This window comes from Sander vitreus, chromosome 11 (assembly GCF_031162955.1).
Source record: "Sander vitreus isolate 19-12246 chromosome 11, sanVit1, whole genome shotgun sequence".
Classification (NCBI taxonomy): domain Eukaryota; kingdom Metazoa; phylum Chordata; class Actinopteri; order Perciformes; family Percidae; genus Sander; species Sander vitreus.
In genome coordinates, this window is record NC_135865.1 from 14,811,481 (window position 1) to 14,839,112 (window position 27,632).

General features: G+C 39.2%; 1 protein-coding gene across 1 annotated transcript; it reads left to right on the forward strand.

The window, feature by feature from the left end:
• Positions 1-427: 427 nt before the first annotated feature.
• Positions 428-27,632, forward strand: slc4a10b (solute carrier family 4 member 10b). The gene is given in 28 exon segments (XM_078262886.1): positions 428-482; positions 485-521; positions 523-649; positions 1,655-1,692; positions 3,234-3,246; positions 11,941-12,022; positions 13,599-13,751; positions 13,897-14,035; positions 14,522-14,682; positions 14,908-15,093; positions 16,288-16,376; positions 18,609-18,766; positions 18,978-19,065; positions 20,373-20,519; positions 20,622-20,725; positions 21,640-21,814; positions 21,996-22,129; positions 22,468-22,713; positions 22,823-22,928; positions 23,355-23,516; positions 23,766-23,879; positions 23,997-24,158; positions 24,310-24,561; positions 24,763-24,831; positions 26,869-27,042; positions 27,144-27,263; positions 27,387-27,448; positions 27,557-27,632. Coding segments are annotated over 28 exon segments (3,429 nt in total).

The window sequence follows — 27,632 nt, forward strand, 5'->3', positions numbered from 1 at the left end:
AAGCAGCTGCTGTCAAAATGTTATCTTTACAAAGTCATTATCTCCAGAAGGTTTCAGCATTAAAAAATATGCAATTTTCTGACATAGGCCTATGATTTTATGCCAATACACTAATTTTAATTCCAAGGAAGTACGAGTGAGATTGTGTAGGCTATTGGAAATGTGGGGGGAATCATAAACATAGATTGCAGAGCAGATAGTTGGAGTGCAGCATTTGCTCAAATAGTCCTCATGAGTAAGCTTATGCCCACTGACTCTGAGACAGTCTGATACTAAACCATACAGAACTTATTTAACTTGCACACACTCGGCACAGGACATTTTACCCAGAAAGCACGGTCTCTCTGCTCACATCTGCGTCCGCGACAAAGGCTAAACATTTAAGAGTGACGCGTCCACGTCAGCTGGCAGAGACGCGCATGTTTCTATGAACGAGGCGAACAGCACGGGAGGCGCAAATCACCACCGAGCTGCTGACCGACGCTGGTATTAACATGTGACCGCTGTGTGGTCGCTCAGTTCTGCTACACCTGCCCGGATTATACACAGCGGAGGTCTGTGCTTCATCTCGCTGACACAGTGATACGGCTGAGAGGGGAAGATGGACACCGCGGACCGAGGTGCTCAGATAGAGCCACTGCTACCAACGGTAAAGAAACCTGATGTCTTAGGACAAATATTCACTTAATATTTCAGGACGCCTTTTTATCCAGACTGTCAAACTTAATCTATGTGCTGTATACTGCCAGAATACTAATTATAACATTTAAGTGATAGTATTAAAATGCAACAATTTCTACAGAAAGCAAATACAAAGTGTTTAAGTCAATATGTTTCCACAGGTGAAAAAGTCGCTACCTGTAGAGCTTTGAGCAGGTGTAGCTCACCTGCAGAGCTCCAGACACTTACAGACAAAGCAACATTTATTCAATCTATTTTTTTAGTGAGCCAAAATGTGACTTTATGTTGGCATGTTGTAAAAGTTACTTTCTGAATTGAAACAGGCACTATACTAGTAGGCTTTATGTGTTATGATGCTGTTTTACAGTATAACATGTAGGATGTAAGAGTGATCAGGTGATGTCTCATTACTTTATCATTTATTATTTATAATTTATAAAACTATATCGTTTTAAATATGCTAAATCCCTGTTGGGGCAGATGTCTGATTAATATAGTAAATTCAGGCAGAAGTGACCTTTTTTATGTTTATGTTTAAATATTGTGACATGGATTAAGGTTTATGTACAGCAGCAAATTTATGATGGTACAAAAACAAACTATTGTCTGTGGAGGACATGGTAAATCCTATGGATGTAAAAGAAGTTTCTCAGGGGATGTTCTCAGAAACGTGTGGGCCCATCCCCATTGGTCTCTGCTTATCACTTTGGAGATTGTCATTATTTATATGCTTTTTACATCAAAACAGATGTTTCCATTTAGCTGAAGGTTTTAGACTGACAGGCTTTGGGCTGAGAGTGTCTTTGCTCTCGTAGGACTTTTAGACCCATGTGGCTTTGGTTTCAAAATATGAGGTCACAACCTGGCCTTATAACTCACTGAACATTTAAAAATCAAAAAAAACGTCTTGAAAAAAGTGTTTTGAGTGGCCGAATGGACTCTTCTACAAAAGTGATGATTTATTATCTTTCAGGTCAATTCTTCCTTTTGCACATTGGGTGCAGAAGTTTGGTGAGTTACTTTCCCTGGATGTATGGCTTCTATACCAGTATTAGGATAAAAGTTAAAATAAAGATAAAAACAAGCATATAAAATGCACTTTTTTGTTGCATTGAGGTCATTTTTTACTTTTCTTAGATCAAATTATAAAGAGTGCAAGTAGAAGAGAGACTCACAGGTGGCGCTGCAGAAACATTCATTGGAGTGACCAAGGTGATTTTAAGCTACATGACAAGTTTATAGCTCTACTTTACATACATACTGAAGTAAAGAGGGAAGAGAGGAGGGATGGTGGGAATCAAGCTCTGTCTTTGATGAGATGCTACTGGGCAGCAGCGATGATGTCACTGCTGTAATCTCGTGATGATAGACTGGTGGCTGTCGATAGATGCTCAATCACAAACCCTGTTCTTTGGCACAACAGAAGGGCATCAGTGTCTAGGCATGGTGTGAAGCAGGGCAGCAGGAGTTTGTACTGCAGAGCTCAGCTTTTAGACCGTGTTGCACTCTGACTCAACTGATTATATAGCAGAGGACACAGAGGGAGAGCTCATGCATTCTGGAAACATGGAGGCTCCTTGGCTCTTCAAATATCAGGTAGGACAAGCACCTTTTTGATTAAGTAAATATTCAGATTGTTATGTGGTTAACAGAGGGCAATGCGTGTTTCACAGGACATTTGGGACAATTTGTAGGAAGGGACCCCTCTCTCTGAATCTCCAAAATGAGCGTAAAATCCTGGCGAAAATACAAAAGTGGAAAACAACTTTCTTCTGCTGACCATTACTGATCCATCTTGCAGCTTGGAGATAGATGCAGACACTAAGTCTGCCAGAGTGGGGGCTCAAAGCTGTAAAACAACTTAAATTGCATCTCTGAAAAAACTAAATTCAATACTAATGCGTCCTTTAACAGAATGTTGATGTTTATAGCAAAAACATTTAAGGATTACTGTGTATTTTGTGCCACATATAAGCCTGTGCAGTTAATGCTGTTATTGCTGCCACTGATGGTTCCAAAATTGCCACAGCCATCTGTAGGGATCAGATCCAAGTATGTGCCACATCCTGTGATATCACTTCAGCCGTGTGGTTTGCCAGCCCTTTAAAATTATTTTGCTGGTGTATAGATGATTAGTCTAAAAAGCATCTACAGACCTCTATACTTAAACTCTTCTTTTGATTCCTGTTATTTTTTTAGACTAGATTTTAGGGAGAGAGAGGGGGAGTGACGCAAAGTGCCGCAGGTCGAGTCAAACCTGGGTCCACCTGCGTTGAGGAGTAAACCTCAATATACAGTGGTGTGAAAAAGTGTTTGCCCCCCTTCCTCATTTCCTGTTCCTTTGCATGTTTGTCACACTTAAGTGTTTCGGAACATCAAACCAATTTAAACAAAAGTCAAGGACAACACAAGTAAACACAAAATGCAATTTGTAAATGAAGGTGTTTATTATTAAAGGAGAAAAAAAATCCAAACCATCATGGCCCTGTGTGAAAAAAGTGATTGCCCCCCTTGTTAAAAACATACTATAACTGTGGTTGTCCACACCTGAGTTCAATTTCTCTAGCCACACCCAGGCCTGATTATTGCCACACCTGTTCACAATCAAGGCATCACTTAAATAGGAGCTGCTTGACACAGTAAGGTCCACCAGAAGATCCTTAAAAGCTACACATCATGCCGAGACCCAAAGAAATTCAGGAACAATTGAGAAAGAAAGTAATTGAGATCTATCAGTCTGGAAAGGGTTATAAAGCCATTTCCAAAGCTTTGGGAATCCAGCGAACCACAGTGAGAGCCATTATCCACAAATGGCGAAGACATGGAACAGTGGTGAACCTTTCCCAGGAGTGGCCAGCCGCCCAAAATTACCCCAAGAGCGCAGCGACGACTCATCCAAGAGGTCACAAAAGACCCCACAACAACGTCCAAAGAACTGCAGGCCTCACTTGCCTCAGTTAAGGTCAGCGCTCATGCCTCCACCATCAGGAAAAGACTGGGCAAAAATGGCCTGCATGGCAGAGTTCCAAGGAGAAAACCACTGCTGAGCAAAAGAACATCAAAGCTTGTCTCAATTTCTCCAGAACACATCTTGATGATCCCCAAGACTTTTGGGACAACATTCTGTGGACCGATGAGACAAAAGTGGAACTCTTTGGAAGGTGTGTGTCCAAGTATATCTGGCGTAGAAGGAACACTGCATTTAATAAAAAGAACATTATACCAACTGTAAAATATGGTGGTGGTAGTGTGATGGTCTGGGGCTGTTTTGCTGCTTCAGGACCTGGAAGACTTGCCGTGATAAAAGGAACTATGAATTCTGCTGTCTACCAAGAGATCCTGAAGGAGAATGTCCGACCATCTGTTCATGTACTCAAGCTGAAACGAACTTGGGTTCTGCAGCAGGACAATGATCCTAAACACACCAGCAAGTCCACCACCGCATGGCTGAAGAAAAACTAAATGAAGACTTTGGAGTGGCCTAGCCAAAGTCCTGACCTGAATCCTATTGAGATGTTGTGGTATGACCTAAAAAGGCCGCTCATGCTCGAAAACCCTCTAATGTAACTGAATTAGGACAATTCTGCAAAGATGAGTGGGCCAAAATTCCTCCAGGACGCTGTAAAAGCCTCATTGCACGTTATCGCAAACGCTTGGTTGCAGTTGTTGCTGCTAAGGGTGGCCCAACCAGTTATTAGGTTTAGGGGGCAATCACTTTTTCACACAGGGCCATGATGGTTTGGATTTTTTTTCACCTTTAATAATTAACACCTTCATTTACAAATTGCATTTTGTGTTTACTTGTGTTGTCCTTGACTATTGTTTAAATTGGTTTGATGTTCCGAAACACTTAAGTGTGACAAACATGCAAAGGAACAGGAAATGAGGAAGGGGGCAAACACTTTTTTCACACCACTGTATGGGCAACTGCTCTACCAACTGAACTATCCAGGAACCCTGGATTCCTGTTTTTATTCAGAACCTACTTTGCCTTGAGAACAGTTTATCTGATCTTCTTGTTGTGATCACCATGTCTAAATTAGTAGATCAATCTGTCATGGTTATGTGTTAACATCCAAGCATCTCTTTGTCCAATCAACCCCTTTAACAGTTAATCTAACATCCAACATGCACTAATGTAACCAAAACAATTTATACATATCTAAGGATGAACTCTTGTACTTGAACACCGACAACTTTTGTCTCCTAACAGTAACACTCGTCACTCATTACACATTGACCTGAAAAACACTAACAGGTAGCACTTCAATATGTATAAATATTGGCTTTTGACATATATTTTATTTATCTATTTATTTAGCAAACCCAGATTCCATTGCAACAACAAGGTCACTTCTATATTGCATGGATTGTGCTACCCTACAGTATATGTCACAGAAATGAATCAGATACGCTGCAGTATACTTCAATGGGCACTTTATTGTACCATTTTTGCACAGTAATTTGTAAGGGCATCTAAAACTAAAGTTATTCCAGTAATGCAATACAAAACTATAAATATTCACTATACTTGTATAGGACAGCTACAGATATAGGAATTAGGGCTGTGACGGTATAGATTTTTTCTTACCGTGGTGAAGAAGCAACTTATCACCGCGATATGGCGGTTAACCGCAACTCTCCCGTTACGAGAATGGCAGGGTGCCTTAAGTGAGTGACCTCAGTGCCCGTGTGATCGCGCAGGGACAGCGAGCGCTGAGAGTAGCGTATGAGTGCGGCTGTGATGAAAAGCGAGAGGAAAAAAGAGATACCAAAGACGATGTAAAGTGGGTTAAAAGTGAACAATAAAAACAACAAGCTTGAGCTTCTCAAGACCCAGTTGTTTCTGTTGTCAATACCGCTGGTAAAGTATAGGGCATTACCCCCGAAAAAGCATCGGCTTGAACCTTACAACATATATTGCAGCAGTGTTTCCATTTCCGCTCAATGTGAGAGTCTTTACTGTGTTTTGCTGTCATTTACGGTCGTGCTGCTTTCTCTCCTCTCCTTTGATCTATTTCACAGACAGTTCAGAAAGGTCTTTTGTTAAAATTAAGTAAAAAAATAAAAATGATTTGCCGACAATGCCGAGGGCAGACGCTTTGCAGCGCAGCGGTCTAGCAGCTGAGCATACAGGGAGCTCTCTACCAATATAAGCTGCTATGTTTTAGGCTACGAAACTTGGTGTTTTGTCGGAATAAGGTATAAGCAGAAGGAAATCCACTAGCTATAGGCTAAAGTGCAATGGTAAAACACTGCAGCAGTAACCTTAATGCATCCACCTCAGCTGAGAATGGAGAAATGTCTTTGCCTTTTCTACAGTGTAATTTATTACATGTACTGTATGTACAAAATAAATCCCTCATATATTTAATGTACTGCCCATCCTCTTAATAATAATAATAATAATAATAATAATACAGTCTAGATACACAAGGACATCTTACATGTTTAAGAGGGCATAAAAGAAGAAAATACAATAGAACACATTTAGCTTCATAGAAATACATTTAACAAAATAAGCTGAAGTGACGAGCAACTTAAGTTTTTTTTCTCCATAATCTCTTGAATATAGGATACAAGACAGTTGATAAGGATAACTAAACAATAATTATTGTGTTCGACATATGCACTCCTGTAACTTTCACCACCAACATTTTTTTATAAAATAAATAAATAAAAAATGCGGTGATGACGGTGATTTCATCTCCGCGTTAGGGTCACATCACTGCAGGTATTGTGGTGATGCGGTTATCGTCACAGCCCTAATAGGAATACAACAGCGCTATAACAGAAGACAGGGTTGAAGATAGGGTTGACGTCTCGTTTGGCCACAAGTTCTCATCCACATCACACCTTCTGTCCTCTCTTACAATACACCTGGGAAAGAATCATAAACGTTCAACCTCCATGAGGAAAAGAATTTTTCTGTGGGTTGGAGGAAGGGAGGCTACATCCACACAAATACATTTCCGTCCTAAAACACATAACTTTTGCTACACTTAGGTCTAGCGTCTACACTACTCCGGTGTTTTTGAACCTCTAAAATAGAGACTTTTAAAAATGCTGCTGACCCTGTTTGAAAATAGTTTGAAAACTCCAGGACTGTGTTTTGGTCTGGATGGGCGGAAACACAGACTTTTAAAAACAATGATGCTGACACCCATGTTCGCTTTCTTATTAGGTCTTATCAGTCCCGACGTGTCCTCCCCTGATTTGTCATGGCCCTATCATGTGACAATTTTCCAGAAGAAAAAACTAATTAAATCAGCCTTGACTACCGGTTAATTCAACTTGAATTACAGTGTTGATGAGCCTGTTGTGCAGTTAAATTCTGCATTTTACAGCCACAGGAGGGAAGTGGCTGTGCGCTTTAGTACACACAAAAGAATGGCAGGGTAACAGCAACTTCTCCATTTTCCCATAATGTCAGACACTTGTAACAATCCGAGCCTGTCAGTGGAATGTTGTTATCATTAGTCACTGCAGACAACAAAAACATGGGAAAATAGGGTCAAGGTTGAAAAATACAGAAATTTCCCTTTAACCTCTATTCAAATTGCCGATTTGAAGACGAAAACAGGAAAAGGATGTGGATTTTTTTTTTTTTTATCCACACGAAAAACAGAAAAACAAAATAATGCATTTGGATGGAGGATACATGGGTCCGTGTAGTATCCGATAATTCAATGCTTCCACTCATTCTGTTTTTTCAAGTTATTTCAGGTTTTGTAGGCTTGAAAAAAGGAAAATGACTGTGTGTTTAATTAAGTTGAATATCTAATTTACCTGTTGGGCCACAGAATAAAGAAAATGACACCACCCAAAACCAGTAGTCAGTCCGACCGGCGGTGATATGTTTGTAACGTTAGATTTGGTTTATAAAAGATGCTAGCAAAGCAACAGAGTGCAAAAAATGACAGCAGAAACATTAGATAGGTCAGACCATCGTGTTTAACTATATATCTTTAAACATTAAAGTTACAGCTGAAAATGACAACAGAAATAAACAACTTTGCTGATTTTACATAGCTCCACGATTCAAATCAACTGCCATTTGTCTACCCAGAAGGGATGTTTTGTGTTAGTACGACGTCACAGTGATTTGGTCTATACTATTCATAGTGAATAATAATAATTAATAATAATAATAATCAGAATCGGAATCAGCTTTATTGGCCAGGTTTGCATAGACAAACAAGGAATTTGACTCTTTGCTCTCAAAGTACAACACTTAACATATTAAGAATAAAAACAGAGATGATGGTAAGAATATAAAAAAATAGTGTACAGTATAACAATACAATAGAATTTACAATTTATACTTTATTAATCCCGTAAGGGAAATTACAATATTTTCACTCTGTTGTTATTATTATACACATTACACACAGGCCTGAATTACACACACATGCTCAGTACCTATACATGCACTAATGGAGAGATGTCAGAGTGAGGGGGCTGCCCATGGAAAGGCGCCCTGAGCAGTTGGGAGTTTGGTGCAAGTCAAGCGCAGGTCAAGAGCACCATGGCAGTGCCCAGGAGGTGAACTGCCACTTCTCCAGATACCATTCCACCACCATACTTTCCGTATGTCCGTATGGGGACTTGAGCCAGCGACCCTCCGGTTCACTGTCTAAACTCATGTTTTAAAACATATCGGTGAGGAGGACAGAAACAATGTCACTGACAAATGACTTTTAAAATGCAGGAAACAAATGTCAATTCACTCTTACTGTACATACATATAAGGTAGGCCACAGTCCGTCTGTTGTCACTGATGAACTTTCACTCAACATATTTTTTTTCTGAATTGAATTGAATAATTAAATTGAATAATTGAATGACTGGATGATACACAGACCTACATGGACCATTAGAAGTTAATGCAATTTAATTTATTTTTAGATGTAGCAGAATGTAACCAGTTGTAGTCCAATTTACAGTAATGTTACACACAGGTGTTTACAGTTTATTTCACATACAGGTTTGTGAGCATGGTGCAGATTTAATATGGGCTAATGCGTCTGGTGTTTTAGTAACAAATACTGTCGGTTTAATCTGAGCAGGGATGTTGATCCATGCCCTGTGTATTTGTAGACAGATTATCAACATCAGCCTTGTGGCCTGGCCAGCACATGTGGCACTGCAGCTGTGAACTGCAGTGCCCTTCATTATCATAATGCCTTGATGGTCAAATGGTGGTCAAGATGGCTCCTGGAAAAGATGATATTAAGCAAGCTTTCAGGATAAAAAATACCTACTGTAAAAAGTGCTTTGATCTGTTTGTAAATTCCAGGAGACAGGGTTTATTCTGCAGAGCTCTCTTGTTGTATGCTTGTTTTGCATTCTCAATCCCAGCTGTTGCTGCATGGATTTAAAATAAATGACAGTGTCAAATGAGTTTTACTCTTAAAAGTCCATACCATTGGTATACTAATCAACACCAGGAGTGTTTATTTGTCACACATTTCACGTATTGTTCAGCAAAATGTTTAGTTGTTTGATGGATGTTTGCAGTAGTAATGGTGGCTTTCTGTATTTGTTATGTATGCATTTATTGTTACTGCTGAGTGTAAAATGCAATTATAGGATACTGTCAGTTTTTAACAAAACACTACCTCTGTTGCTCTACAATGGCAGTTCATTCAGTCTGTCAGTGTTTCCTCCAAAGTGAAAAGCGAGACAACTACTGGATCCTCATGGAAAATAACATTCATGGTTCATAGAGGGCCCGTCCTAATAACTTTGGTGATCCCATGACTTAATCAAGCACCACCGTTTCATGTGCCGAACTCCACAACAAAGAGGTTATAATAATAATTATATAATATATTATTATATTATATAATTATTATAAACTTTTTGTCCACAACATAACTGAATTTTTTCTTTTAGCTTGCTAGCATTAGTATGGTAACCTGTTAGCATCATGCTATAATGTTAGTGGCTGTGCGCTGTTCACTTGCCAAACCAACCAGTTAACGTTAGTTCACATTCATGAAGTCTTTAATCTAGTAAAAAAAAAACAACCAAAAAATACTGTTGATGATCTAACCTTTGTGCCGCTTGTCGAAGTTCGTTTTGGAGTGTGGTATGGATTTTTGTTGTTGTTGCCCCTTGTGGCTATTTGGAGAAATACAAATGTGGTTCTTCACCAACCGTCCAGTGCCAATTGGTGAAGCAAAGGTAATATTTGTGTTTTATCTTAAGTGTTTTCAAATGGTATCTTTTGAAAACACTTTTTTTTCAGCCAGATATTGGTGAAGACCAAAACAGAGCTACTGCTGCACCGCATCTGTTGGCTGTGCAAATAGGTAACTGGATGCCAAGATGTTAGCCAAAACCATTCCAGCTAACAGTTAGCTTAGGTGTGTTAATACTGTATGTCAGAGGTACATTATGTGCCTTCCATAAAGCCTGTTATGAAGTTTAGCCTCCCATGGTTTAAGAAATGATTTTCATGTGGGTGGCCATAAGTACATGTGTGTATGTGTGTGTGTGTGTGTGTGTGTGTGTGTGTGTGTGTGTGTTTGTATGTTCAGATTCAAGATTCATCTGTGTAATGTTGAAAAGCTCCAAAACTTTAATGAATCACATATTTATTTTTTTATAAAACAGGTGAAAGCAGGGGTTGAGTTTTTTATCCTTGCATGCACTGTTAAATGATTTCTGTTGGTTTTACAGATTCCCTCTGACCGCCTACTCCCCCTCATCTTCTTCAATGAGTATTACATAAGCAGGCCGATATTCACACCACATAATGCTGGTGCTCTCAGTGATCTGACTCTAATCAAGTAGATCTAAAGTAGGTCCAGCTGCTCTAAGTTATCTCTTGTTTAGCTGTCAAAAAATGTAACTGGTTGTGGTTAATGGTTTATAAGTCTATATCATTTATAGGCATTTTTTGCCCCCAACGGCTCCTTCCAGGCAGCGCTGCCTAGGCACTAGGATCAGACACTGGTTATGGTTAGGGTTAGGGTTAGGGTTAAGGTTAAGGTTAGGGTTAGGGTTAGGTGCCTTGAAGGCAGCGGTCGCAGCGCTGCCTTGAAGGAGCAGTTGGGGGCAAAAAACACCATTGAGTGTCTATATCCTCGATGTTCCACTTCCGGGATTGCTGCGAAGTTCCTTCCCGAGGCGATTTTGCACTGTGGCTCTGTGCGGAGCTTAGCGGCGCCCAAGACGATTGTAATTGGTTTAAAGAAATGTCAAAAAACCAGAGCACGTTTTTCTCCCATCCCGGAATGCTATGTGGACAAGCCAGATCCTCCTCCGCTCTGCAGCGTGTGGTGGATGGTCTGGCAAAGCGAGACTAACGGTTTAATAACATTTGTCACATGTGGGACGGGTGTCCAGTACTTCTGAGGGGGTATCAGTCTGGTGGTTCTGTAGGACAGGACGGTCCATGGAAAATCTCTTGTACTCAACCAGCGGTCATTCAGTATTCTCTCTTGTAATCTGACAAAAGCTCTGAGCTAAAGATTATGTTCTTTTAACAATGCTTGTTTTCTATTGCTCTCGTATATGAATGTCTGTGTAGCCTGTTAAATAAACCATGAGTTTGGATAATCTCCAGGTGGACCAGTGTCGTATAACTTGCTAGCCTGTTGCTAGTTAGTAACATAATATCAAAGCTGATACTCCTAAAACAGTTTCATTTATTTGGAATGCAGCCTAAGTTTTTTTTATTGTTATTTCTCTCTCCTCTAATTAAGAACAAGTGTAATGTATTGTTGTAACTGGATAAGTGTGGGTGGTAAAAGAAGATGATGGATAAATCAGTGATAAAAATGAAACGGAGGAGGGTACAAACTTGCTTCACCTAACTTTGTAATTCAATTCAAGCAGTGATTCACCTTTTGCGTCATACAGGCCACTGCAAAGGAATCACCTTAAACAGAAGTACAACTATAATTGTAGGTGGGTCATTTATTGTTCCCGTTATAAAAAGCTTTTTGTTTGGACTAAGATGATACTCTTTCCTCTTTAAAATGAGACATGTAATTTGTTTCCGTGGCAACGCGCCATTCGATTGGATAATGTGTGTGTTCATGATGCCCTTGACTGTGAGGCAGCACCAAGTCAACATAAAATTTGTTTCATACAAAGTTCAGGATACATACTGGAAGATATGTTGTTTCATGTTCCAGTTCAGCTAAGATAAGATATTGTATGAAGATATTGTATGACTTGTGCTCTTTATAATGTCTATAATGTTGAATATGTGTTTTTCTGTGTTTGCCGCTATGTGTCCAACAGAGGAATGATGATGAGGCTGTGGTGGACCGAGGAGGAACACGGTCCCAACAGGGAACCAACTTCGGGCAGGAGGATCTTGAAGGTACCTGGACTGCACTGACTGCATCTGGAATACAACAAGCGTCAAGCAGTAAACGGCAGCTGTAGCTGAGTCTGCCCACTCGCTCCATAAAACGGCTGCTTTCCTCTTGACAGCTATTTTGAAGTTAAAATACAAGAGCAGAGTGGGAGGTAGAAACTGTGGGTGAGCTGAGTTTGTATCAGCAATTTCATAATCACTGAAAAACATGGACAATCAAAACAAGATACAAACAGTATGATTTTGTAACATTGGCTAACTAAAGGCCAGCAGCTTTCCCCATCTGTATCTATAGACACAGATAACAATACACAGCTTTTCAGTTTTAGCTTTTAAGTGAAATTAAAAGGATTCAGCCTTTAAGTATGAATTTGTTAAAATACAACATTTTTTGATACCTTTATCTTTAAGGGAAACACAAGCCACTACAGTAATTTATCAAATAATGCAGGTAGCCTTTATATATAATATGACACTGTAAGTGTGTGTAATGTGCTCCTCCGTGTTGTATGTGTGTGTGTGTGTGTGTGTGTGTGTGTGTGTGTGCTAATCACATCGCTTCAGTATATGGAAACAACTTTCCATATTAGATGACACTCAACTGAACTTTGCACCCAAACTAAAAATGTATCATTAGGTCAGTAAAAGGTTCTTTGCAGTTTCTTTCCAGAGCTCAATAGCACAAAAAACTGCAAAAGAAAAGTAAAAAAATAAAATAAAAAGATTTAAATTGTCAAAGCCATATGCACTCACTTCACGCAGAATGCTGTCATGTATTGCCTACATGAAAAGGATACTGTAAATAGATACTATACCATACTATATACTATAACCTCACTTTATCACATTGTAATTTCATGCCATACAAATTGAAGAATTCAAGAGTATTTGTGTATCATTACTTTTTCCTGTGTTTCATTCATCATTAACATTATATGCCCCTGCTGACCAAAATAAGTATTTAGACATGTTTTTTTCCACACAACCGGTTTAGTTCAGAGCTCATTTGAACACAGTTATTCATGCATTAATTGTTTGTCGGTAAAAGATCACTAATTTAAGTAAAAAAAAGAAAGTTATCTGCGCTTCTGCAGACCACAACAATCCGGTGCAACCAAGGCAGGACAAAAACGGTATAAATTAACAAAAAATAGCCTCAGAGTCTCTGATGAAGATGTAACTCTACATCGAAACGTTAGTCACTGTTTTGCACCTTAAGTAATAAAACCATCAAGTAAGAAGACATCTGTGTTGCACCGGCTATTTTTTGTTACTTTATCACTAATTTAAGCTCTGTTTTTATATAGCAAGTATGAAGTCGACATTATAGTCTGAACTTTTATTTGCGTGGACCCAAAAGAGTCCACCATATGTCCTATATTATTTTACACATAATGGGGACAAGATGATTTTTCATGATGTAGACAAACCCATGATAAATACTATAAAACTTGATGGTGTAACAAAGAAGCAGTGCTTTATCATGATCAGTGAAACATTAATGGTTATCACAAGCATGCAGACAGACACACAGACAGGCACATTGCAGTCCTCTAACTGCGGTGTGATGTGTCCCCAGGCCACAGGACTCTCTACATTGGGGTCCACGTCCCTTTGGGCAGTACCAGGCACCGCAGCCATCGTAGACACCATCACCATGGAAACAAACACAAGAAAAGGAGCATGGACCGAGCCCCCACCTTGTTGGAGGGTAGAGAGTCTCCTGTTTATGGTATTAACTACAGTAATGAACTTGCACACATTATATCATAGAAAAAAAAATATTTCTACGTTTGTTCATTATCTCTTACTATCTTAAAATACTTAGTGTGACCATTTCAGTTTAAACCACTCAGTGCAATTTCTTGTGTTCCCAGACACTCCCTCCCAGAGAGTGCAGTTCCTGCTGGGTACTGAGGATGATGATGAGGAGCATATTCCTCATGACCTCTTCACAGAGATGGATGAAATCTGTGTAAGGGATGGAGAGGATTCGGAGTGGAGGGAAAGTGCCAGGTACTGTTAGACTGCCATGTCATCACAGCATTTACACAAAGACCTGACCTACATGTCCTTACTGAAAGCTCTGATTGAATGGACAGGTCATGCCCACGATCCCACTTATACTGATGAGAGATGTAACTGTGTGTCTGCGTGTCTAATGTTTGTGTTTTCATTACATTAAGTAATCACAATTCATTGTTGTAATTGCTTGGGGAATTAACTTGTTACTTTTTTTCTTTGATAATTGTCAATGTTAATCAAGATGTATAATTTATTTATCATATGAATTATGGTCTTCTGCTAAAATGGTAAATCAGACATATTTTATTTATAGTGATACCTTGATGAGAGACAATGAGTAAAGAAAGTAAATGAGCCTAATGTGAGGAGAGAGGGACCCACAATGAATAAGTGTTGTTATTGCAGCTAGAACAGATGGCTGGCCAGTTAGCTGTCGGCTAGCCTCTCTCCTAACTGGTACTCAAACTCCTATTACAGGTGGCTGAAGTTCGAGGAGGATGTGGAGGACGGAGGAGAGCGATGGAGTAAACCCTACGTAGCCACTCTGTCTCTGCACAGCCTGTTTGAACTGCGAAGCTGCATTATCAACAGCACTGTGCTGCTCGACATGAGGGCTAATACCATTGAAGAGATTGCAGGTAACTATTGTAATGAGACACACTTGTAGCAAGTGACAAAGTTGCTGTTTTTGTCAACTTAAGAACTCAGATAAAGTTGTCTTAGTGACTATAACATTTTGTAAGGCTCCTTTTTCTTAACGATGCTGTGTGAAATCTAGGAATAAATTGATGCATTTAATTCAAGTTGCACTCAACTAGAACCGTGAAACATGTATCCAAATAGCTTGTCATTGTCTACCTTAGACATGGTCTTGGACCACCAGGCGTTATACTCACCACTGGGAGATGAGCTCAGAAAGAGAGTGCGTGAAACCCTGCTGAAGCGGCACCATCACCAAAACCAAAAGAAGCTAGCTAATCGCCTGCCAATTGTACGCTCCCTTGCTGACATGGGTCGACGGACATCGGAGATCCACCTGGACAAGAATGGTGAGAAAAAAAAAAATTTAATGAATGAAGCATTCTGCGAAGGTCTTTGGTTGAACTGGTCACAACACGTTGAAATACTGTATGCAAACTGTGAGAAGGAATCCAAAGTAGAACTTTGTTTTAAAGGGGTCGCAAATCAAAAAGGTTGGGGATCACTGCTTTACTGGATTCTGTAATGAATGTGGTCAGTGGTGTTTAAGTGTAGATGCTTTGTAAATGTGCAATATGTGTATGTGTCTTATATGCATATGGTCTTAACTTGCGCATGTTCCATCTTCTCTTCATTCCTGATTCTATTCACCACCCACCATCTGCCCACCCACCTGCCACAGCCCCACTGAAGTCAACAGGTGCTGGTTTATACAATATGCTCTTGCCCCTTTACCAGCTTATACTTAAAAAAACATATTGTAGAGGGGAATATTCTCATGATTCATGTTAATACTGGCAACTTAAAATAGGTTGTTTTTGTTGGGTTGAAATGGTTGAGTTAAAAAGGAGATTAAAAAACAATGTGCAAAAGTACATTCTATTAATATGCAAAGTTGTTGGCGGTTGATCTTCATAGCACAAGAAATATTTGGTTGAATTCTGGGTTAAATTTAGTTTAGGACATGCTTGTAGTTGGAAGCATTTCATGCCTATATCATTGCCAGCTACGTTTTTAAGCTTCAGGTTTGCCAGAATTCAACATGACAAAATTTGTTACGCAGAACAAACCAAACTGTTTTTTAAATAATTTTCTAGTTTACTAGACATCTTGGTGGGACATCATTAGTATTTTAATTTCACTGGTGTGGCATTTATAAGCTTATTTCAAAGCAATGATCTCTGATAAGCTCCACGCCATGTTTGTAGTTTGTGTATTAAACACTATAATTAGTGTTCATTTTTGACCCTGATGTGTAATGAATACAGAAATTAGGCCAGACCTGCCAGGCAGCTTGGCAGTAATCATATTAACATGAGCCTGGGTTTTTTGAGACAACAACAGTAGTGAAATCTTTGTGGATTTATCCACAATAGCACCGGTAGATGTTGTCCTCTGGGATCTGTGTGTGATCTTCACACAGAGATATTCTAGAGATATTATGTATACTTGGTCAATTTCATAATGTTTAGCGAAAACATCAGTTGCTGAAATGTTGAGACATTTTGGAATTTATTCATAATTCTCCTTTCTGGATTATCCAGGTCAGATGACGGCCTCCCAGTCTCAGTTAGCGGGTCCAGACGGGAAAGGGGACGTCAGTAAAGAGAACAGTTCTGTGGACTTCAGCAAGGTAGAGTACACACACTGTGCAGATGCCATTTAGTAGATACAGTACTGTGTTTCTCAAGTTATGGGCATAATGTCCGAAAACTTTTCTTAAGTATTTCCATTTCATTCTACTTTAGACTTCTACTTCACATGTCAGAGCGATACATTTGACAGCCATAGTTACTAGTTAATTTGTAAAGTAAGATTTTATATGCAAAACATATCATCATCTTATAAAATATTATACATTGTTATAGATAAAATACCTAACAATATGTGAAGTTATAAGAATTAGTGCCACCTACCACCTGCAACACAATACAATGCTGCCTACGCATTAATGCATCAGCAATAATAATACAGTATTATAATATATAATTGTCACAGAGGCCATTTTTTCTGCGTAATGAGATATTTTGATACTTTAAGCATAATTTGCATAATGTTAGGAATAATAAAATACTTTTCTTAGGTAACATTGTGAATGGTGGTATTAATACTTGTAATTAAGTATCTTTATATGTATTGATACTTTTACTTATGTAAAAGATTGTGCATTAAAGTGCTCATATTTAGTTTTTTGGCTTTTTCCCTTTCCTTTATTGTGTTATATATCTTTTTTGTGCATGTTATAGGTTTACAAAGTGAAAAAGCCCAAAGTCCACTCCAAAGGTACTTACCATCTCCAACAGAAAACACTGCTCACAAGCAGCTCTATTGTAGTCCAGCCTTTACTTCCGTGACGAACGTGCGTCACTTTGCAACACGTTATAATGCTCGCCTAGCTGCTAGCGTGGCACGCCCTCATACTCTGCTTCTGACTAGCTTGTAGTTTCTGACCTAGGTACTGTGCATGTGTGACTCCCAACAAAGATGGTACAGAAGTGTGATGCCTCACTCGGCACCTAAAATGGAGAGCTCAACACACAGGGTGAAAAGAGGAGCTGCAGCAATGTGCAATACAACAAAAATATGGTGTTTTTTGCGTGTAAACCTATTCTGATATAACCTCTAAATACGATTATGAACCTGAAAATGAGCATAATATGAGCACTTTAATGTCAGAAGGGACTGATTGCACTTTTGTCAGAGTGGGTATTGTATTGTGGAACTGTCAAGATACTGTATAGTTTTGTATCTGTAACAGTAGCCCAAATGTAATTCTTACTAAATAATCATATTTGGTGAATATGATATATTAATTGTGTGTTTCGAACGTAGAACAGGAGGTCCTTGTTGGTATTTTAAATCTAGTCATCTAGTAAAGGATTAGGATTATAACCATGCTAAGTATTACAGCCATTAGACAACACACACAGCAAACGATACCTTTTGCATAATGTATAGGGGTTTAATCTTTGGTCCTTTTGTCCAATGTCCAATATTGTTAATAACGATTTCATGTGCTTTGTCCTGTTCTCCTAAACATTAATGAAATGTGCTGTGCTTATATGGAGTGTGTTTTTTAGAGTTGTTGAATTGAATGTACCTAGTCATCCATATTGCACCTTATATATTTATGAACACAGCTGCAATCAAAATCCCCCCTTTGTGGCAGCTGCATATTATTCTGCATATTATTATTTACTTGATGCACACGGCAAAATAATCACTATTAACTGTGGGACTTCAAAAACCTGTACCATAACAGTGTTTATGGAAGACATGGCTCATCATTACATCCCAAATATTCTTTTGGATGGTTCTAAACAGCCACAGTGGGGCTACATGAACTGAAGGAACAAACAACTCGTCAGACAACACTTGTCAACTCCACATAATTATTGCTGAAAAAGCCAACACTTTTAATATTCCAAAATATTCTGTACAATGCAGTTCCACTTCATAAAAGAGTGTAAAGCATATATAGCTACTGTAAGAGGATCAGTTTCATAGTCAGGGTCAGATTTTATACGCTTATAAGCATCATACTTCTGGGAAATTAAAGATTCTGCCATCCCTATAAAATATTATGCAACAGGTCAAACTAACATCTATATTTTAATAATCTTTTGTAATATTTTATTGTAACACATCTGTGACTCACATCCTGCACAAAGCCTGGACAGCTGGACTGTATTTAGACTCCACAATCCAGTCAAACCATTTCATTTGGGGCTTAATCTGAGGATAAACTTAATTAATTACTTATTTATAGAATGCATTATTGACCTTTTTTACTACTAAGCTAACCACCGGAAAAGGTGTAAAGGCCTTTTATGTGATATTCTAAACACTATACTTCCTCTTTCAGAAAGACCTTCATTTCATGAAGAAGATCCCGGCAGGGGCCGAGGCGTGTAACGTGTTAGTGGGAGAGCTGGAATTTCTGAACAAGCCGGTGGTGGCATTTGTCCGCCTTTCACCGGCAGTCATGCTCAGTGGGCTGGCTGAAGTCCCCATCGCCACAAGGTTGCTGTGGGCTGATTCAACTAACCAGTTCAATAAGCCAAAAATATATTTTATTTACTCAGCTGAACCCTGTTTGACATTTAGTAGATTTAGCTAGTTAGACTTAGTTGGTTCTGATTGAGATTGAATTTGTTAATTTATTTAAAAATATATATATATATATATATATATATATATATATATATATATATATATCTGTTTTTGCCTTTAGGTTTCTGTTTATTCTTTTAGGACCATTGGGTAGAGCGCTTCAGTATCATGAGATTGGAAGGTCCATTGCAACACTCATGACAGATGAGGTAAGAATTCACTAAAGAACACCTCATTACCATGTTAGCATCCTGCAGGGTTTATTTATTCATTAATGTTTTGAAGAGTGTGGATTGTTTTGAATGTCAACCAGATGTCGCACTCAGATATTCTGCAGGCACTTTGCATAAATTCACAGTCCAGCAGAACTGAACAAATTCCTGAAGTGGTGGAACATTTCTCAGCATGAAACACAGCTCAGAGCTTTTATCAAATGCTTTTGGCGATTAGTCAGCCCTCATGTCCTTCTTTTTGTTTGGGATTTAGGCTGCCATCCATCATCACTGAGAAGGAAAAGATGGGTTTTGACAAAGTCCAACTTTGTTATACACTCTGTGGAATTAGTAGATTTGATGATACTGGATATTTTATAGTGGTGAATTGTGAGTCAGTGATTAACACTGTTGTTTCATAGTGAGCAGGTCCTACGTGTGTGTAATATGTTCTGCACATGGGGTTAAGTAAGTCCAAAGATACAAGTGTGAATGTGTCTGTCTGTTCGATAGTTAAGGTTGGCAAACATTTCCTAGTAGAAAATGCAATTTCTTACCTTATGGCTTCATCTTTGCCTCTTATGCAGTCATCTTCCTTGTTGTCTTTCAGGATACAAAGTCTTTTATAATGTCTTTAATGTCCATCTGTTGCAGTTCAGACTCAATGGCAAGTATTGCCAGGTTATTAAGCCTCCCCTGGCTCACTGTGGAGTGCAAGTTATTCTTTATTATTTTCAGTTTACTGAATGATCTCTCTCCTCCTGCCACAGTTACTGGTATAGTGCTAAATAGCCCCAGTGCAATGCAAATTCCATTATAAATGCGCTCAAGCTTCATCTCATAAATCCTGTTTAGCATCTCCATGGGTGTTCATGATCACTGTACAGTATATCCTTTTCAGAGGGAACATTCGTTTTTCCAAATCAGCCGACCGTGTTTTTTGGTGGCGCACAAAAAAAAGACTCATACCATTTCCAGGAGAGGGGGTTTTCATTGAGAAACAGGCTACACTTTATTAAAGCAACACTACATGCAATGTTCACTTTAGTTTTAATGGTGAATATATATATATATATATATATATATATATATATGTTGGTTCAAAATAAAATTTGATTTTCATTGCTTATATTTAGGATGAACATGATTATTGCGGGCCTCCATTTCCCCCCACCTAGCGGCTGAGCTCCAGAAAGCATTCCTCTTTTTACCCCCTCATGGGCAGCCCTGCTTGCTCTTCATTCAGTCAAGATTTGAGTCAGGAGTGTAGCCTTAATTAACCTTCCCTATTTTTCTGTCTCTAGGTTTTCCATGATGTTGCCTATAAAGCGAAAGACCGCAATGATCTGATCGCTGGAATTGATGAATTTCTCGATCAAGTGACAGTCCTGCCTCCAGGAGAGTGGGACCCATCCATAAGGATAGAGCCACCAAAAAATGTACCTTCTCAGGTTTGTAGGAATTGTTTAGCTGGTTTTCTCTTTCAGATTTCATTTGTTAAGATTTTGTACTTGAAAAAGAACCCAACTTGCTGTGGATTGTTTGTTAAACAGGAGAAGAGGAAGAAAAGTAACATTTTACCTAACGGATTAGTAGAGGGCGAAGAGGAAGAGGAGGAAGGTGGCCATGGGGGTCCAGAACTGCAGCGAACTGGAAGGTGTGGAATCACAAAGGGAAAGAACGGGCAGTGTTTTTGTTTAAAGTGAATTCTGATCACCAGTTGAATAGCATGAAGTCTTTTTTACAGAGGTGAAGAAATATTATTTTAAATAAATAAGTGCCTCATACTAAACTCTGGAAATGCAGTGCTGTGGCAGTACAGCTTGCAGCCCACTCATTTGCTCACTATGTTGTTGCAGATAATCTATCTACAATTGGACAGCTTCACACAACACAACATTTATTTTGTTATGTTTTGTACGCAGTTAAATACGATAAGGGATTTTAAAAGCCTGCCTTTTCAATTGGGTTATGAAAAAATCAGTGCTTAGAGAAAAAGAATGTATCTAATTGAATGTATACTAATGCTGACATAGGGCACTACATAATGCTTAGCATGTTGAATAATTGTATGTAAATTAAAATATAAAATACATATTATTATTTGAGATAATACATTGTTCTTGGTGTAATTGACATCAGTCTTTCCTTATTATATGCTGTCTAAAATGTACATAGAACTTTTCAAAATCAAGCCAGTAAACATGAAAAAATATCACTTTTCTATTAACTGTACACTTAATACTGATTGGCTATTTCTGGGTAAACTTGGTCTGTACTGTGGTTGTAGTCATAACGTGGTTTCCATAGAAACATCCTGCCTGGAGATTTCTATTTGCAGCTACACTTTTCTATGGTAAGGGACTATCACACTAAGCTACACGTTGGGAAGACGGCAATGGAGGGAAAGCAAGTAAAGGAAAAAGAGAAAAATTATTATTTTAGCACATTTTTTAAGAATAAAGTGAAAATAAATTCATATTGCTGTTTAAAAAAACCAGGGTATCTGTTACAGTAGGCTTTTTAAAATATAAATTTCATGTGTGACTAATTTCCTTTTTATGTTTCCAGGTGGTTTGGTGGTCTCTTTCTAGACATCAAGCGCAAGGCACCCCACTACCTGTCCGACTACACTGATGCTTTCAGTTTACAGTGTGTGGCCTCTTTCCTATTCCTCTACTGTGCCTGCATGTCCCCTGTCATCACCTTTGGAGGACTATTGGGCGAGGCAACAGAAGGACGCATAGTAAATCACATGCCCTTTCCTCTAAATGTTCACAGTGTTCTGCCAAGACTAGCTGTACACTGCTGTCCACTGCTGCTAGTCTTTCCGTACATTAAACCAGACGACAGTTGTAGTTCAATATGGTGAATATTTTTAAGGTAACTATCCATCAATAATCTCTCTGTCCTTTCCCATTCCCCAGAGTGCAATTGAGTCGCTGTTTGGAGCCTCACTGACTGGAATAGCCTATTCCCTGTTTGCAGGGCAGCCCCTGACCATCCTGGGCAGCACGGGGCCAGTGCTTGTATTTGAAAAAATATTGTTCAAATTCTGCAAGTATGTTTTCTTTTCATGTGACAGTACACATAAATCATCTCATTTAAATCTACTATACATTTAATCTAAACATTGCATCATTTTGTGATTACATTGTCTAAAGTTTATCGGCTTGCTGTGGGATAACTTCTGTGGACATGAATGAACCATCTTGCAAACATCTGGCCTCCCTATAGACCATTAAATGTTCTGGTTGTATGGACTTTTGTCCATTTCATTTCACTGTGATAATGACTTCCTCCAATCCACCACATTACAGACAGTAAATAATCAATATATGATGTGGTTTGATCTCAAATCTTTCCCACTGTGACTTTTCCTCTTTTATCTCCACATAGGGAGTATGGCTTGTCCTATCTGTCTCTGAGAACCTGTATTGGTCTGTGGACAGCTTTCCTCTGTATCGTGCTGGTGGCTACGGATGCCAGTTCGCTCGTTTGTTACATCACACGTTTTACAGAGGAAGCCTTCGCCTCACTCATCTGCATCATCTTCATCTATGAGGCCTTGGAGAAACTTATCCACCTGGGAGATCACTATCCTTTTAACAAGAACAACAACCTGGACAAACTCACCATGTACTCGTATGTGAACACTAATTCTCACACAATTAAATACAATTCTTGGAGGTACTGTAAATCCCTGACAGATGAGGGATTATTCAGTCACCCAGATGTTCATGTTCCTCCACAGATGTTCATGCGTTGAGCCTTCTGACCCCACCAATGGCACCCTGAAGTATTGGGAGACCACCAACGTCACTGCCTCAGAAATTTATTGGGAAGCACTGGAGACCAAGGTACTACCTCCGACAACTTGGTTTTTTAAAGAAAAAAGTAGGAAAAAAGTCAAGAATAAAAAACAAAAAACAAAACCCGGTTGTGGGGGTTTTACACGCACACTGGGGCAGGAATTATTGAGTTACACAAAGACAGACTGAAAGGAGTACTGTGCATTTAGGTTTTCCACCTTAAAGTAGCATATGCCCTCCCAGATGTAGGAAACTGAACGGAGGAGATTAAGGGCATGTGGTCTGGATTATAGTAGATTACTCATTGCAAATCACTATAAAAGCACATTTTGTTTGTACTCAGTTAAGTTTTCTGTGGACATTGATGCTCATAATAAAACATATTTGTTGTAACCTAGAGTCTGCTGATTCTTGTGTATTGCTCATTTCATGATGAGTATAAGTAGCTCTGGCCTCCTCTATCTGTTGTTGCAGGACTGTATTGAAAAGCGCGGGGAGTTTGTGGGCAGCGCCTGCGGTCCTCATGGACCCTACGTCCCTGATGTCCTCTTCTGGTGTGTCATTCTTTTCTTTTCCACCGTCCTCATGTCCGCCTTCCTCAAGGAGTTCAAGTTCAGCAATTACTTTCCCACAAAGGTACTATTCTTCACACATTATCATTACTTGAGAGTGCATTATGATCCAAGCATGAAGACAGAGCTTCCACAGCTGCATAGTGGATTAGTGCAGTGGTACACTCTAGTGGTCAAATATAGGTACTGCATAATAGAAACAAGGACATTTGAAAAATGAGGAGCTCCATTTCCTTTAGCCCTTTTGTTTGCATTTACTTTGGGTAAAATATATGAAACTAAATAATTTTTTATATGTTTTCATTTCTATCAGGTGAGATCCATCATCAGTGACTTTTCTGTTTTCCTTACCATTCTTACCATGGTATTAATCGACTATGCCTTAGGTATCCCTTCTCCAAAACTACAGGTTCCCAGTGTGTTTAAGGTGAGGTAGTCCGCAAAAGAAAATTTCATCAACAAATTGCAGAGTTACATCATTTTTCAACAAGCTGCTAATTATGTCTAACCAACAACAAACCTTTTTTAAATTTATGTTTATCAGCCAACCAGAGATGATCGAGGTTGGTTCATCAACCCGCTGGGGCCTAACCCCTGGTGGACCACAGTCATTACAGTGGTCCCAGCTTTGCTTTGTACCATCCTCATCTTCATGGACCAGCAGATCACAGCTGTCATCATCAACAGGAAAGAACACAAACTCAAGGTACTTGAGCCCTGGTTGCAGACTGCAATACTAAGATTACTTACTGTACTGTATAGCATCTTGGAGACATGCTGATTTGAATTCAGGATGTCTGAAGTGCTTCAAAATTTGCTCAACTTCAACTTTATTTAGTGGTGCTTTCCCCCTTCAGAAAGGCTGTGGGTACCACCTGGATCTGTTCATAGTGGGGGTGATGCTTGGTGTGTGCTCTTTGATGGGCTTGCCCTGGTTCGTGGCAGCCACCGTCCTCTCCATCAGCCACGTCAACAGCCTGAAGCTGGAGTCGGAGTGCTCAGCTCCTGGGGAAGTGCCCAAGTTCCTTGGCATCAGAGAGCAACGCTTTACCGGCCTCATGATCTTCACGCTCATGGGCTGCTCTGTCTTCATGACATCTGTGCTGAAGGTCAGGCACTGTCTTTTTATTATTTGGGCATTTTCATCCATGTGCAGTTATTCTTGTATGTATCTAGTGTGATTGAAAAAATCCCTCTGTAATTGTTCTATACATTTCTCAGGGCTTCATCATTTAGTATTCCTGCTAAAATAAAGCAGTTCCTGGCATATATAATTGTGTTACTGAGACAACCCTTTTATTGTTCCTCAGTTTATTCCTATGCCTGTGTTGTATGGAGTATTCCTTTACATGGGAGCATCTTCTCTCAGAGGCATTCAGGTAAAATACTCTATTTAATGCATCTTTTTATCTCACATTATAATGTATCAATAGATGAGGAAACACAATGATAACACCTTGCCTTATAACATTTGATATGACTGACTGGTTTTAGTGGACCAAATCTAACTGATGTTGCAAGTTAGATGCTATTAAATAGCATCTCGCACATAACAACAAATATGTTTTATCAGCTTTTATTTGTTTAGTTCCTAATGTGATTATCACACACTTCCTGTGACAGAATTTCGGTCGTAAATATGAAAATGTTTTGAGATTATCTGCATGGCTAAGATTTGACAGACAGTTGGCCAGTGTGGTTACATTTTAATTTGTAGACGCTCCTACCGGATAATCTGTGTAGACAGTTCTCAGTGAGCCATGATAGGGGATCGCTTCTATATTGTCTGGCTGCCCAGATAAAAAGTGTTAATTGGCCTCTAGTGTGTTCCCAACATTTAGAGAACACCTGGCCGTTCTTTAATTGCACAGTTTACTTCTTATTTTCTTCACTTAAAAGTACTTTCTATTATTGGTTTTGAAAACTATATTTAGACAAACACTTTTGGGAATAAAGATCTTTATTGCTCAGGGGTCCTATGCTTTTTTCAATGGGATCCAGCTTGTTGTACTTACACATCCGGCAGACACAGAGCAACTTTTAGCTCGATAGATGTTGGACTGTCCCCCAGCTAGTCATGTGTGTGTCTGTCTGCTGTTTGATGAAGACCTTAAAGATCATAAAATTGCTGCAGAACTGTATTCTCTGTGGGTTTTAGGAACCTTTTACATTACATGTGCATGTAATATGTACCTGTGGTTGTTGTAACACCTTTCAAATGGTTAAGATAGATGAGATAACTTAAAGTGGCTCTAATCAGTATTTTAATGCCTCCGCGCCGGCAGCAGCCATTAGGTTTTCAAGTTGTCCGTCCATTCTTGTGAACGCGATGTCTCAGAAACGCCTGGAGTGAAATTCTTTAAATTTGGCACGAACGTCCACTTGGACTTAATGATGAACTGATTAGATTTTGGTGGGCAAAAGTCAAGGTCACTGTGACCTCATAAAACACATTTCACATAAATGGGTGCCTGGAAAGCTCAGTTGGTAGAGCGGGCGCCCATATATAGAGGTTTACTCCTCAAAGCAGCAGGCCCCGGTTCGACTCCGACCCATGGCCCTTTGCTGCATGTCATTCCCCCTCTCCCTCCCCTTTCATGTCTTCTGCTGTCCTATCAAAATAAAGGCTGAAAATGCCCAAAAGATAATCTTAAAAAATATAAATATAAATGTTGAATAGGATGAAGTGATGATATTTCATATCTAAAAGGTCAACTTCACTGTGATATCATAATGTTCCGCAAAAATGCTTTTATGGCCATTATTCAACGCCATAACTCAGAAAAAGAAGGGGGGATTGTGATCATATTTCACTGATACTGAGCTTCAGGATATTGTCGTTGCACCATTTGTCTTTTATAACAATGTATCAACTGACAATATGAAAACAATGCCAATGTGGTCGCTAGCAGTGATGAAACTATGGAGAATAATCACCTGAATCTGCAGCTCCCCTTGGCTTTACAGAGCTTTATAACGAGTTTCAGCTAATCGTTTAGCTGTCCGGCCTGTGACTTTACTGTTTTGGTTCACTGTCATCACTCTCATACAGTGATCTTTGGCCGCTACAGGCAGCTGTTTTCTGAAAACCCACTGTTCCTGGTCAGCACCAAACAGCAGACGGACACAGCTTGACTAGGGAGCCAGATATTTCACTCAGGAGTTGGTAGAGGCCAAAACCAGATCTAAAGGAGTAAATATTGGACTTACATTGGACAGGTGGACTCTAATTAATGATAATGTTGCGCTGTATCTGCTGGATGTGTAAATAAGCAAGTTTTTGCCAACATGTTTACCATATCAGCTTTAAAGGGGATGATATATCATTGTTATTGTCACAACTTGTTTCAACTGCCCCCCAGTTTGCCAAAAAAATAATGAGGTTCAAGAATTGTTTTATCATTTATCTTCTCCAGTTCTTTGACCGTCTGAAACTGTTCGGCATGCCAGCTAAGCACCAGCCAGACTTTATCTATCTACGACATGTACCCCTGAGGAAAGTGCACCTCTTCACCATCATCCAGCTCAGCTGTTTGATTATGCTCTGGGTCATCAAGACCTCCAAGGCTGCCATTGTCTTTCCCATGATGGTGCGTAAACATTTCAATTATAGCATCAGCAGGACCATAACATAGGCAGCAATCTAAGTGTTTACTGTGGACTCAGAGGTTTCTGTGTTTCAATTCTGCAGGTGTTGGCTCTGGTGTTCATCAGGAAGCTAATGGACTGTTTCTTCACCAAGAGGGAGTTGAGCTGGCTGGATGACCTCATGCCAGAGAGCAAGAAGAAGAAGCTTGAGGATGCTCAAGAGGTGCTGTTGCTATCATAAACAAATAACTATGTACAGTTTTATTACAACATGCATGTCAATTTCATTTACAGTAACTTGATAAATATTGACATGCATTTAAGCTGTATTTTATTTGACCTTCAGGAGGAGGAGCAGAGTATATTGGCAGAAGATGGAGTAGTGCGAGTGCCATTAGAAGGGTGCAGGTAAGTTATATTTTACTTACTAGTTTTTTTCTGAATGCCATTTCATATACAGCACATTTTAATCTGTTGCATAAAGACGAGCAAGTAAATTGTCACCTCTTTTCACAGAGAAATACCCATCATCAATATCACAGATGAAATGTCAAAAGGTTCTTTTGGAAATACTTGGATTGCGAACAGCTAA